Source organism: Cheilinus undulatus, linkage group 11 (assembly GCF_018320785.1).
Source record: "Cheilinus undulatus linkage group 11, ASM1832078v1, whole genome shotgun sequence".
Taxonomy (NCBI): domain Eukaryota; kingdom Metazoa; phylum Chordata; class Actinopteri; order Labriformes; family Labridae; genus Cheilinus; species Cheilinus undulatus.
Window position 1 is genome coordinate 45,222,553 of NC_054875.1, and position 13,210 is coordinate 45,235,762.

The 13,210-nt window shown below is 41.0% G+C and overlaps 1 protein-coding gene across 3 annotated transcripts in view; it reads left to right on the forward strand.

The window, feature by feature from the left end:
- fam120c (family with sequence similarity 120C) overlaps positions 1–13,210 on the forward strand; it is a 49,652-nt gene that overhangs the window by 28,296 nt on the left and 8,146 nt on the right. For 2 of the 3 annotated variants that reach the window (XM_041799255.1, XM_041799256.1), the window contains exons 11-16: positions 2,881–3,130; positions 5,898–6,012; positions 6,915–7,124; positions 9,482–9,722; positions 10,331–10,466; positions 13,094–13,157. In XM_041799255.1, coding sequence (XP_041655189.1) covers positions 2,881–3,130; positions 5,898–6,012; positions 6,915–7,124; positions 9,482–9,722; positions 10,331–10,466; positions 13,094–13,157 — 1,016 coding nt within the window. The remainder of the gene's footprint in view (positions 1–2,880; positions 3,131–5,897; positions 6,013–6,914; positions 7,125–9,481; positions 9,723–10,330; positions 10,467–13,093; positions 13,158–13,210) is intronic. The other variant, XM_041799257.1, reaches the window with a different exon arrangement.

The following is a 13,210-nucleotide window of genomic DNA, read 5'->3' on the forward strand; positions in this document are numbered from 1 at the left end:
TGATTGTAAAGTTTCCTGGTCATACTAAACTGCAGACTCTGATCAGAGAATAGGAAGTTAAGAGTTTTCAGCAGCATTATAAGATGCAGAATGAGCCTGTTTAAGGACCAGTGCATGCAGAGTGCCAGTTTCATGTTTCAGCTTTTTGGAAAGTGAACTGAAAGCTGGAGGTTTAAAAAGTGCAGCTTTGCCCGGTGCATCAATAACTTGTAGAGCTGCCCTCTAAAAGTCAATGCCCTGAGTAGAATCTGTATGCTTTTTCACCTTAAAGATTTGTCCACAGGGCATCGACGATGCAGATACTCAGTGGTGCACCACAGTTTTTTGATTAATCTATGACCAGGATGCAAATGTTTGCTTCCCTGTAGGCTGTTGTGGGAGCTTTGTTAAGGGCAGCAGCTCTGCAAGTGCACTGAACTTGAGCTACCTAGGCAAAGGGCTGAATCTCTGATGAATCATTGAAAATGTAATGTTCTCGTTTCAAAATATTAATAGAATCAGAAAAGGCTCTGAGCACAAGTACACAAGTAATAGACCTCAAATACTGAATCTAACTTCAGCAGTGTCAGTAAAATCCTAATGGCAGCAGTTTGTCCTTTTGCCATTCTCTGTATGAATGAGAAGTGGATCTGCAGTGGTTAAGTGTCTGCTTATATGTCCTACAAGAGTCTCTTACTAACGCTGATCAAACAGAGGAATATTTCCCTTTAGAGTAGAGATGGGTGATATGACCCAGAAAATATATTGCGCTATGTCTTAACAGTTCGATATCATGATATTACACACTTATAAGGAATTATGATTATAAAACCAGAATCACATGCTACAACCCTCTCTCTCCACTCAATCAAGCCTATGATGCAGTGCTCCTGTCTGCTTTTGTGTAGTCAGTCCTCACTATTTAGTAATATAATTTGTATGGTTCAAACTGTTTTTTTCTTTACTTGCGATTAATCTCCCCCTCTTTGTTGTATTTGAAATTCCACTATTTGCATTTAGAACCAACTTTGCTTTTTTTGGTTTTGTCTTAAATTAAGGATTATTGGCTCCCTATTTAGATACAGGACTTCCTTTATTTTTAAGAAAATAAAGAACATTAGGTCGATTAAAGATTATGAAAAGAACTTGACCATAAAAAGGGAACTTGTTAAGGATTGAAAAGGGATTAGTGTAAAGGCAAATATTTGATAAAAAAAGAAAAAGGGAACCGATGGCTTTTGACTTGTCCACTGAGCAGTCTGAGTGTATTTTTTAACTGAAATAAGACAAAGAAACATTGGTGGACTTGTTTTACATCACTGTGGCTTCTGGAAATGGTATAACTTAAGTGTGTTTGAAGGGACAATAAAGCATTGGTTTTCTAAAAGTAATTCACAATTTGTGCACCTTAAATAACTGTGATTAAAGCAATAACACTGACAGCTTTAGCTTGAAGTTCAGTTTCTTCTCCAAAGTGTTTTATTAAGCTAATTTATTAAGCTAACACCACATTTCCTGATATGGCTGTTTCATAATCAAAGCATTTTGACAGCACTATAACAGGGGACTTTTAATTTGAAGAACTCATAGGAGTTAAGACCTGTTTATCGTCAAATTAACTAACTTCAGCAGATCTTTAATTTGCTCTGAGTAAACATAGTTGCAGGATTTAAAGCTCCTCCTGTAGCCACCAGTCACAGCAACAGCTCACTTCTTTGTAACATCTTGGACTTAAAGGTCACATATTTTACCCCTTTAAAACAAGTTTACATTGGTCTCAGAGGTCCCCAAAAGATGCCTGCGACATGTTTTTTTCTGAAGAAAACACTCCAGTATTGTATTTTTGCATATATATAATACCCCTCTGTGTCAGCCCAGCTTAGAACGAGCTGTTTCTGTGTCTGTGGCTGTTAATGTTAATTAGCTGTCTGACTCCGCCCCTGTCTCTGCCTCCCCTCAGGAAATGGATATGGCCCTCCTGATTCTTCTCTCAGCTGGTTCTTGGGGGCATTGTGGACAGGCATGGTGCACATATTTTTGTTAGAAAGGCCTGAAAAAGTTCCTATATTTCCTATATTACTGTGCTCCTATTCTCTTTTTATCATAAACTCTGTGCCATCAGGTCATCAAGCATAAAGCACCTCCTGCCTTTGCTTTTGTTTTGTTTTTTAGATTAGATACAGATATGCTGGGGGTTTTAATTACTTTATTTATATAGAATTACAATGGGTAGAGTCTGAAACATAAATGAGAGGGCTATCAGTGTCAGCAGTGTTGCCTTATGTGTGCACTACATCTAATCTTGTGTTTAAATTGGTATTGACAGTGTTGCAAAAATCCATACTGTAGCAGAGCACAGTACCAGTGATGGTATTGATACTGGTTTACTGCTCACCCATACAGCAGAGGACATTTGTCATTTTGCCAAACATAGGTGGAGCTAGTGCTTTATATGGTGACTACATTTCATCTAGGTGTAGCTGCTGTAGGATTCTGTTTTTGCTTACAGGCTTACTGCTGCCTTATGGTGTAATAGAGCCTTTCTCATTCGTCATTCATGAGAATGTAATATCTACCGTGGGAAAACCAATGCTGCTTTAATTTCATGACACTGATGGACTGTTTAGTAACTGGAGCTTTATCAAAAAGACACGCTCATAAGCAAGTATGTGAACCTACCTTCTTCAACCTGCTGAGATTAAATTGCTCCTTCACATATCTGACATGTGTAAAACTAGTTTTTCCTCAGTGACTGGAGGTTTCCTAAATTCCTGTTTTTAAAACAGATTGACCCTCTGCCTGTTTTAGCTGTATGGTAACAGCACTGAAACGCCACCTTGCTCTGTTTACATTTACTGTGTACATGTTGACACCAACACTCCCTTGTCCTCTGTGTTTCAGTTCCTCCGGTGATCGTCAAAGAGTGGAGCAGCGGCAAAGCCAAGTCGGCTCTGACTCCAGAGCTGGTCCCAGCCCTATGTTTCCGGGAGTGGACCTGTCCCAACCTGCGGCGCCTTTGGTTGGGTCGAGCCAGCGAGGACCGCTCTAGGAGAACCAGGGCCTTCCTGGCATGCCTACGCTCTGACTGCCCAGCCCTCCTCAACCCAGCACAGGTCCCCCAGCATCTGCTGCTCATGTGCTGTGTGCTCAGGTACAACATTCTCAGTTTATTCAGTGTGTAGATAAAATCCATGTGTTCTAACAGTATGAAGCTGTTTCAGCGAGGCATTTATGGCCTCAAATAAATAAGGACTTCAGATAGGCATGAAAGTTGAGACAGGGAGAGGCTTGTATGCATTAAAAACTCTTGGACAGAGATGCACTGGGTGTGAAAATTGAGCTGATACCAACTTGAACAGATTGTTTTTTTCTTGTCACATCTTTTGGTGTAAAATCATGTCCTAACAGCATGCAGGCATCAGACATCACATCGCACTCTTGCCAAATTATTTTCCAAAGGCTTATGTTTTCCTTATTTTTTGATACCACATGTAAAACAAGGCAGGCATTTTATTTATTTAAAGAACAATGTACCGGAGCTTTAAAAACCAGTTCATCAGTAAGATGTTTGATTAGACCCTTCTACAAGCAAAAGAGATGGAGCAGTGGTGATCTAGTCAGAGTCACAGGTAGCTGGCCTCCTCCTCGCTCCACACCGATATTCCTCTCAAAAGCTAGGGGGCATTACCTTCAAAAATCAAGTCTGTAGCTCTTTTTGTTGTCTGGTGCATCCACGTCTGTGAAAACTTCAGTAATGTGCTGCCAACCAAAAGTTTGCCGTATGGGACACCTTCAAAGGGCTAATTCTGATGATTTTACATCATGTTTGCTGTGCGGACACTCAAAGATGCGTCAAGCATAAAACCAGCTCAAAGGCTGACAGTCTAGGGCTGACACAAGGGCCAGTGGCACTATCCTGTGCTGAAGCATGATCCCCCCACCCAGTTCCCCAATTGCTTGCAATCACATTGCTACAAGCTTGGTCTGAGCATGGCTGCATCATCACCGTGTAATAAGACGCATGGGTTACCCGCTGTACTCTCACAGCGCAATGGAGAAATATACTGGCATCATAGAAGTTGCTCAAGTGGCTTATTTTGGATCGTTTAAGTCGGTTAACACGCTGTCACTAGCTATGTTTACAAGGACCACTTGTAATCAGAAAAAAAATGCCTGATCTGAATAAAAATGCCTCATATGTACACTCTATTTGGAATCAAATCTTCTGATCTGGCTCATTCGGAACGAAATTTCATTCCAAAAGAGAGGGGTGGTTTATGTGATCCTCTTTCAGATCAGCGTCCATGAAAACACATGATCTGATCATCTCTCCCTGTTTGAGGGGTATCTGTGCATGTCTGCCCCACATGACATGACGTCTTTCTGCTTCCTGATTCTCTCCCTCTGGATAGACTGCAGTAGTATGTACTGCTGAGCTTGCTTCTCAACAGGGAAAACACCAGAAATGACAGAACTGTCTGCAGCACATGATTAAGGTCCATTTTAAAGTAAAATAAAGTAGAATTAAAGATAATATAAAGTACAGACACGGGTGAGTAGAACAATCCAATACTTCCGCGGGGGAATGATTTGAATAAGAAATTCTTCTTCTACAGCAAATTGTCGGTAGATTTAACCGGTGGGACGATACAGCGTGCCAGAAAATTTTTATTCAAATCAGATTGAGATGCATGAGCACGTGCGTTTGAATCAGATTGTATCTTCCAGCATCCATGTGTACAGAGACGTTTTAATCTCTGATCCGAATGAATTTAATCTGATTGTGAAAAAAATGCTCATGTAACTGCAGCTACTGTTTCTTATGATTGCAGATAAATATCTGCATATATTGGTTCAACATCACGTCCTTGCTGTACTCCTGTGCCTGTGTGCATGTGTGCACAAACAATCGTACTGTTACGAATACCACCTCTTCCATCGATGCTAAAAAAAGCATACCATGCTTGAGCTTGGTAGGGAGTTCTCACACTACTGAAACAAACTGGACTCTGAGGTTCAAGTGTGTTTGTGCATAGTAAGGATTCACGAATGTGAGTGCTCCCTCAGTTGTGTTGCATTCGGCCAGTTAAGATGGCCTACTGCAGTTTTTTTGCAATTTCTGAAATAAAGTAGCAAGAAATGACCCAGTATTGGGTTCCTAGGAAATGTTTACATTTTTCGGTATCAAATATTTGCCAATATTAACCCGTATCATGTTAAAGTTTAACACAAAAACTGAGAAGAAACTTTTTATTGTCTATCAGTTTCTCTACTAGTTTATCTTAATTTGGGTTGTAGCTAAGCTAGCAGCATCAGTTTTGTATGTCTGTTGGTACAATTCTTGTAGCAATACTGTTTTCTTATCATCATTAACATTACTGTTTATAAAAGCAAGTGTCTCCTTTTTTAAAACATGGCATGGTAACTGCAAACCACTATTCCTCTGGTGTCATTGAGGCAAAGTCAGGCTAAATGGCCTATTAGCATTTAGTGCCAATGGCTAACATTCACTGACCATGAAACCCTCTACCTTCATAGCATCATGATTTAATAAACCAAAGCAATGGAACCCCAAAAGCTGATGTGGAAAATGGAAAAATGTCATTTTTAATTCAGTCAGAGAAGCATTTATCATATCAAGCTACAAGTTCCCAGCACATTAAGAGTTCTCAAATTGCAAAAGAGCAGGTTTTAACAGAACTTCTGTGTGTAAATTGTTCTAGAGAACTTTCCAGTCATTAGAGCAGAAAGCTCAGAGTAAATGATTATTATGAGTGCCTCATGCTACTCTGTTTCTGAATCACTCTTCACCATTTCTACAATAACTATTTGTTTTGTTGTGCCTCTTTAGACATTTTGCCAAGTTTACAGCCTCTTTACAACAGGCAGTACACTGAGCTTGTTTGTGCTCCTTTCAGGTATATGATGCAGTGGCCTGGAGGAAGGATTCTTCAGAGACATGAGCTGGATGCCTTTCTGGCTCAGGCTGTTTCCAGTCAACTCTATGAACCCGACCAGCTACAAGAGCTCAAGGTAAGATCTAAGTCCTCTGGCCAACATAGTTGTTAATCATTCATCATAACATGAACAATCCTACACACATTTCTCATTTTATTTCCAGTCTGTGCTCATGATATGTTCCTTTTGTTGGGGCACTTTTGAGTTGCACAGAATTTAGAGGCACAACAACGTTTAAATCTTCAGTCGTTCAAGTTGCTGCCAGTCAGTTTGGCTCATCAGCACACTCTTAACTTTTGTTTACACATGCAGGGGGTGGCTGGTGAAGAAGCAGAGCTGCAAAACCAGCTCTCTGCTCCATGTGATTTTATTGATACAGTTCTACATTCACAGTGTAAATGGACCCTTGTGTGTTAAACCGTATCTCCTACAGAACCACAGTTAAACTATTAATCTTAATGGCTGAATCCCAATATTTCTATCTTGCAAAAGTCTGGATTAATTCCTATAAATAAGTCTATTTTGGATGCAAATAAGCAATGCAAATCCTGTGCATAATGACTGCTTTCTCATTATTTTGATGCAGTCACATGAAGCTAAAGGTAATTTGCAGTTAGCCTTGAATCTGTTGGTGTTATAAAGATAGATACTGTGAGTTTGTGCACATCATGTTTTCCTCATATGCAGACCTAGTTTCATCAGAGAAAACTAATCATCTGCATGCAAAATCAGAGCATCCTCAAACTCAGCGGTAGAGCTGATTTCACTACTCTCCTTTGACTAATTTAAGTCATTTCTGTGTTAAAATTAAAAGTATTTTGGAATCATCTGAAGTGTGCGCCCACGTACCATGTGTTGGAGCCATCATGATTCACAACTTTCCTGTTCTGACACTCGTACTATTCTGGTTGTCCTGCAGCTCCTCTGCCTTCAGTCTTACAATGCTTTAATTCTTCCGTTTGTGTGTCTGCTGTCAGGTGGAGAAGGTGGATGCCCGTGGTGTGCAGCTGGCTTCTCTCTTTATGGCCGGCGTTGACACAGCGCTGTTCATTAATGATGTGTGCGGCCAGCCGTTGCCATGGGAGCACTGCTGTCCATGGGGCTTCTTTGACGGCAAACTGTTCCAGAGTAAACTGGCCCGGGCCGCCCGCGACCGGGCCGCCCTGCTGGACATGTGTGAGGGGCAGGTACGTACCTGATGAACTGAGAGAATTATGGAAGTTTGTGCTTTTAAAGAGATGGCACTTGGCTTTATTTTGAGATGGCTGTTGTGATTGCAGCTGATGCTTGCCTGCACAATAGAGAGATTGTACTGACTGGTTGGTTTAGTCTCAGTTTGCATCTGTATTTTACTGACTGGGAAAGTAGTTTAATGGGAACATTCCCGATTTCTGGCACCACACAGGAAGCAGCAAAACAGGCAAGCTTAAAACACACTGGTATATCTGACATGCACCCAGACGATCGCCTTATATTCTATATACAAATGTGGGTGTGTCTACCTACTCCCTGCACAGCCGGCTGCATCAGGCAGTGTTTTTCAGAGAAAACAGCTGTTCTGCACATCTCAGCTGCCGAGCAGCATCTCTGTTTGAGAGTACAGAAGAATTCATCACCATTTTCCATTTGAGATGTGGAACCGGCTAAGGGGAGGCCTCAGCAACAGGTGAAATATCACTGCTGTTATTGTTTTCTTCACTTACCTGGGCAGGTGAGCCCTGAGTGGACTCTCAACTCTCAAACAAGCACCTGGCCCAGCAGGGGCTTGAGGGGCAGTAATTGGGGCACATCATATGGCACGATGCTGCAACACTGGCGTGTTGTATGCTGTAGTCTGTGAATACTGTGGTAACTTGTGGGAACACTTCCTGTATCCTAACTAAGGCTGGCCACACACTAGACGAGTTAATCCTCTGAACGTAAACACTAGATGACTCAGCCAGACTGTCAGATCACTGGAGGCCACACACCGGCTGACCTGCCTACAACCTTGGGTGACTTCAAAACAAAAAAAAACAACACAGATGTCTGTCGATATGCTCTTGCTATTCCTCCACAACAGGCTCCCCTGGCATGTGCTACAGTTGCAGCAAAAATTGTAAACAAGGGAAAGACTCCGGATGAAATCTTGGCTGGAACTAAGTTACAGTTTTGTTTGTGGTTATGAGCAGCGGAAGTACGTATGATCCGGCTGGTGACGCTGCCCTGTCTGCTTGCTCTCACCTGTTGTTGTGGGTACTCTGTCAGAAGTACCTTGACCTAGAATCGACGACTTGGGGTCTGTGAGGCTTAGACACAATTTAGTGCAGGAAAACAATCGTGTTGACACCACACACGAGGATTAATCAGACAAATAATTGTTTGCAACAGGCTCCACTCGGGATATGCCCCCACGATCGTTGGGGGAGGCAAATCTTGCCTCAAATTGGGCTTGAAATACAGTAGTGTGTGGCCGGCCTAGGTTACAACCTTTGGTGCTGAAAATTGAAGCCAATGCTGAAGTGTGAAAAATCTGCTGTTCCTCGGGTGTCAGATTGAAGCTGGCTGCAAGAGCTGGGTAATCTCCATTGACATTCATATTGAATGTTTACAGCGTGATAAGACGAAAGGTTTTGGCCTTTGTCGCTTAATTCTTTACTCCTTAAATCCCTACTAGGGTTATCCTTTGACTAACATATTTTGATAAGATGAAGGCTGAGAGGTGTGCATAAATTTTCTTGATTAAGGGTCAGCTGAGTCGTCAGGGTCCTGGCTAATCTGGCTCATGGGCAGGTATAATGTGACTATTTGCCAGAAGGGTTAAGGCCTCAGCTTCACCTTTCTTTTCAGCACATCCAGTAAAACAACCCTTGTTGTTATTGTGAAATGTCTTTTTCCTGTGACCAGCAGATGATGCCACTGAGACTATGTCCATGTTTTATACAGTCTATGATCCTGATAGATTTTCACACCGCAATAGATTCTTTTTCTCTGATTAGAAAGGGAGTTAGCATATCGGCAGTCAGCCTCAGTAATAGTAAACATGCATTCTGATTCAGCTAACGTCATATAAAAGCCTTCAGTGAATAGGTGTCAAAATTTCTGTTGACTAAATAGCCCTAAGTTTGAAGCCCCGCCCCCTCTTATGATTTTCAGACAGATCACAATCACAGTTTCTGATACTTTGACATTTTTTAGTACATGTTTCAAACAATTAAATTTCCTTTAACTATTGATAGTATTGCAAATTCCAGAAACTTCAAAAACTTACAGATTTTTAGTCAAATTTGACCAAAAACTGCCTTTTGAAAGAGAGTTAGCTCTGTCTAAATTGTGCGGATTCAGACAATTTGATGGAGTTGCAGTTTTTCATGCAGGGGTCAGAATTTATCAAATATCTTTTATTTTCATTGGTATAAAACATGTATCGATTTCACTCGATTTTTACCAGCATTGTTTGAAAATTAAAATTTTTGGCACTGAGACAGCCTTTATCACTCCTGACTCCTGGGCTGTCATGTTTGTTTTGGTGTGCAGTATCTTCACGTGTGTTTCTGCTCTGCAGGAGGAGCTGGTGTCCAAGGTGGAGAAGATGCGTCAAGCAATCCTTGAGGGCATCAACCTATCTCGCCCTCCTCCTCCTCCCCCTCCTCTTCCACCTCCTGCCTTCTTGCCCCCAGCCATGGTGCCCCCTTTCTACCCCATGCCTCCACTCTACCCTCCTCGCCCCATGGGCGGTATGCCTCCTCATCACCACCCACATCATCCACATCACCCTGCCCAGCACAGACCCAGAGCCTTCCCAGGTACTGAGACACTCTGAGGCACACGCTGACCTTTTAAAAAATGTTCTTTGCTGTGTTTCACATCTGTGCAGCTTTTACATTGGGGATTCTGTTGAGTGCATGTGACTAAAACTAAATGAACCGATGGTGGTGATAAAACTGGTCAAGGAACACACTGATAAACAAAAGAGAAACTGTTCCCGAGAACATTAAGCTGTCCTCTTGTTAGGTAAAGTTGTCAGCATCCTGTGAGGTCACCTGGTGTGATTTTCCTTAGCAGAGAGAGGAGGCAGGTTTATTTGTAGCACCTCTGAACAACGAAGAAATTCAATGTGATTTTCTGAGAGAGCAAAGGCTCTAAAACAACAAATAAAAGAAAAAAGCTATGCAATATGAAAATATCAGTATAATTAATGTTGGAACCTATTAAGAAAAACAGTTTGGCAGGTCTGTTGTAAAATTTCTTCTCAGTAAAAAGCGGTGAAATGTTCTGATTTTATGTTTTACTGGTTGCTCCACGGTACTCAGAGGAATCTGGTAGAATATAAATACTGAATAGTTTCAGCCTGTGGTGACACTGCAAACAGAGAAGTTTGTCTAATGAAGCACCTCTTTTCTTTTGTCTGCAGGCATTCAGTCCATCCCCCCTCAAGGAGGGAAACTGGAGATAGCCGGCATGGTTGTGGGCCAGTGGGCTGGGAACAAACCCATCCGTGGGAGAGGGGGGTTCAACATGCAGGTGGTGTCAGTAGGAGCAGGGAAAGGGTGCGTACAAAGCAGACCCTTTTGATCAATATAGTTAGCACAAGCTGAAGCCTCTTGCTTTGTAAGATTGTTCATAGTGGCTTAGTGATGAATTTATATTTACGATGATCTTGATCATGATTCTTTGTGGATTTACCAACTTAAAACTGAAACTACAGTTGTGGTTAAAAGGAAGTAAACACAGCTCTTGATCTTGTAAAGGGAGATTAAGTTGTGTTCAAGCTGTGTTAGGTTTTACTCGCTTAAGTGAAGCATTGAAGGACAACTTTTATCACAGGATTGTGTGCGTTAACCATCTTCACACCTTGATGATTCTGACTGATTTCAGGCAGGGCGCTTGTGCCTATGTTTTCATCTAAAAATTTTCTGCAGCATTTATACAAGTATAAGTTGTTAAGAAATGCAACACCATTACCACAAGTGCATGCCACTGTCGTCCTGCATGAGACCTAACTTGATTGAAAGTTCATCTGCATTCATTTTGTATTACAAGCAGCTGCTACAGCTTCACTGCTAACACGTGGCATAAATCAGTGGCTCTAAACTGGTCAGCCACGAGGACCCACCTCCTCCTCCTTAAGAGGAATCGCGACTCAAATATTTTAAAAAATCTTCATTTAATGATTGTTATTTAATCAGTAGCCACTGGTTAATCAGTATTCTTGGCTACCATTACACCATAAAGACTGTGAACACTCCAAAAAATGTTGATGTTGGTACTCTAAATAGAGAAACATGTTAAACAAAGAGACAGGACAAAACAAACAGGTTAGAAAAGCACATCATTACAGAAGAATTTGCATGCATCTTATTTTACTCCATTTTTCCTAGATACCATGAAAGTCAGGTAATTTCTTGAAGAATTTCGTTGTCATCTTGGATCAACAAGCTTTATTTCCCAACAAAAGGGAGATAAATGGGGGGAAATCTTGATTAAAAATACTGAATTTTAGTTGGAATTATAGGGAAAAAAAGATACACGTATGAAATGACTGTATGTCCACTTAGGGCTTCCGTTGATGGTTTTTGTCACATTGTTTTTCTTCCTCTGGCATACATTCGCGACCCACTAGAAGGAGCTTTGCAACCCACTTTTGGGTCCAGAACCACTGGCATGAATGACATTGGTAGGGGTTGGAGCCACTTTTTAACTGTTTCTCCCCACTTGTCATAATTATGCATTTTAAGAAGACAGGAAGTAGACCCTTTAGTAAATAAACTGTGTGGAGCACTGGTTCATCTGAGAATGCTGTTCAGCAAGGTCAACAAGAAACAGGCAGGGCAGAGCAACTCACAGGCTGCAAGTCTGTTTCATTACTGCAGGCTGAGAGTTCAGCTACCGTATTATAGCCAGTAGATGTGCAGACTACATATGCCAAAAACAGATGGTACTGAAAGAGCAACGCTGCAGCACAAAAACTGCACATTGCAAGCATTGCAGAAGAAGATTTAAATCATCACGCAGAAGGACAATTAAAATCTTTTTTAGGATATTTTAAAAACAGACTGGCTTATAAACCGGGCTGACTTTTACACTAAATTCTATGTGTGTTTTATCCAAAGGGAAATCCTTCACCTAGGGACATCACTAGAGCCTGCATTGTGGTCATGGCAGTATCCGTGACAAAGTGTTATTATGTAGATCAGTGGTTTTCAGCTGGTGGTCGGGACCCAGAAATTGTGTTATAGTAAGTTGGATGCACAGAAGTTCTGGCAGCCATGTTTCCATATATTTTACTTTACTCTGTTTTGCTGGACAAGGAGTCAAATCAGGCTGTTTTCTTTAGACTTTGACTTATTTATCCTGCTATCTTGGATAGAAATATTTCGAGGTAAGTTGGTTTTCCCATGATCATATTCTACATTTCTTGAGATTTTAAAAAACTACCGAAGCTGCAGTATCATGGAAAAAAGAGTGAAATCACATTTGCTCAGTCTCTTTGTTCAGTCGTATGTTTTCTCTATTAAGGGTTCAAAATGGAAAAAATTTCATGATATGAATTTCAGAGGTTGAAATTTATTGAAAATTCGGTTGCAGTTCCTCATAAAGAATAGTAAGTGGTCCTGATGCTACACCATCTGAAAACCCCTGCTCTAGATCACTAATTCTCAAAGTTTTGTCCTTAGGCTATTTTTGTGTATCATAGATATGTAGAAAAAAATATGGGGCATAAAGTCTTAAGATTTGCTTTGATTTTGAAGGCCATGTCTCATTCTCTTTGATATGTCAGATCTTTTGTCCCATTTTAAGTTCAAACAGCCCCATTTTTGATTAAAAATGTGGTAATTTTTGAAAAATTTCAGCAATTTGGGCACGATTTGCTATAAAGAAGGCAGTTGTGGGTCCTGATGCTAGACCAATTGAGTAGCCCTGATTTAGGTTATAGAATCAGAAAAAGCCTCTCTCTGTAACATATACTGGTTTATAAACACAGGTATACTGGTTTGTCTCAATGTTTAGGACACAGCCCACGTTTAAGAAGGACAAAGGTAGTGAAAGTGCATCTTACATACTGCATTTTATGGGAAATCTGTGCCTATAACTGATGAGAGCAAGCCTGAAAAGTGACAACTTTGAATTTGTGTTCCACATACTAACATCACTGTACTTTTACATTTTGTTACAGGAGGGGTAAAGAGATTCCAGTGAAAGCAAGGGGGGTGAAAAAGCCTCCTGCCAACAGATCACAGGTATGACAAGCAAATGACCAAACTGTGACTAAAAGCTCTTGATTGCATAAAAA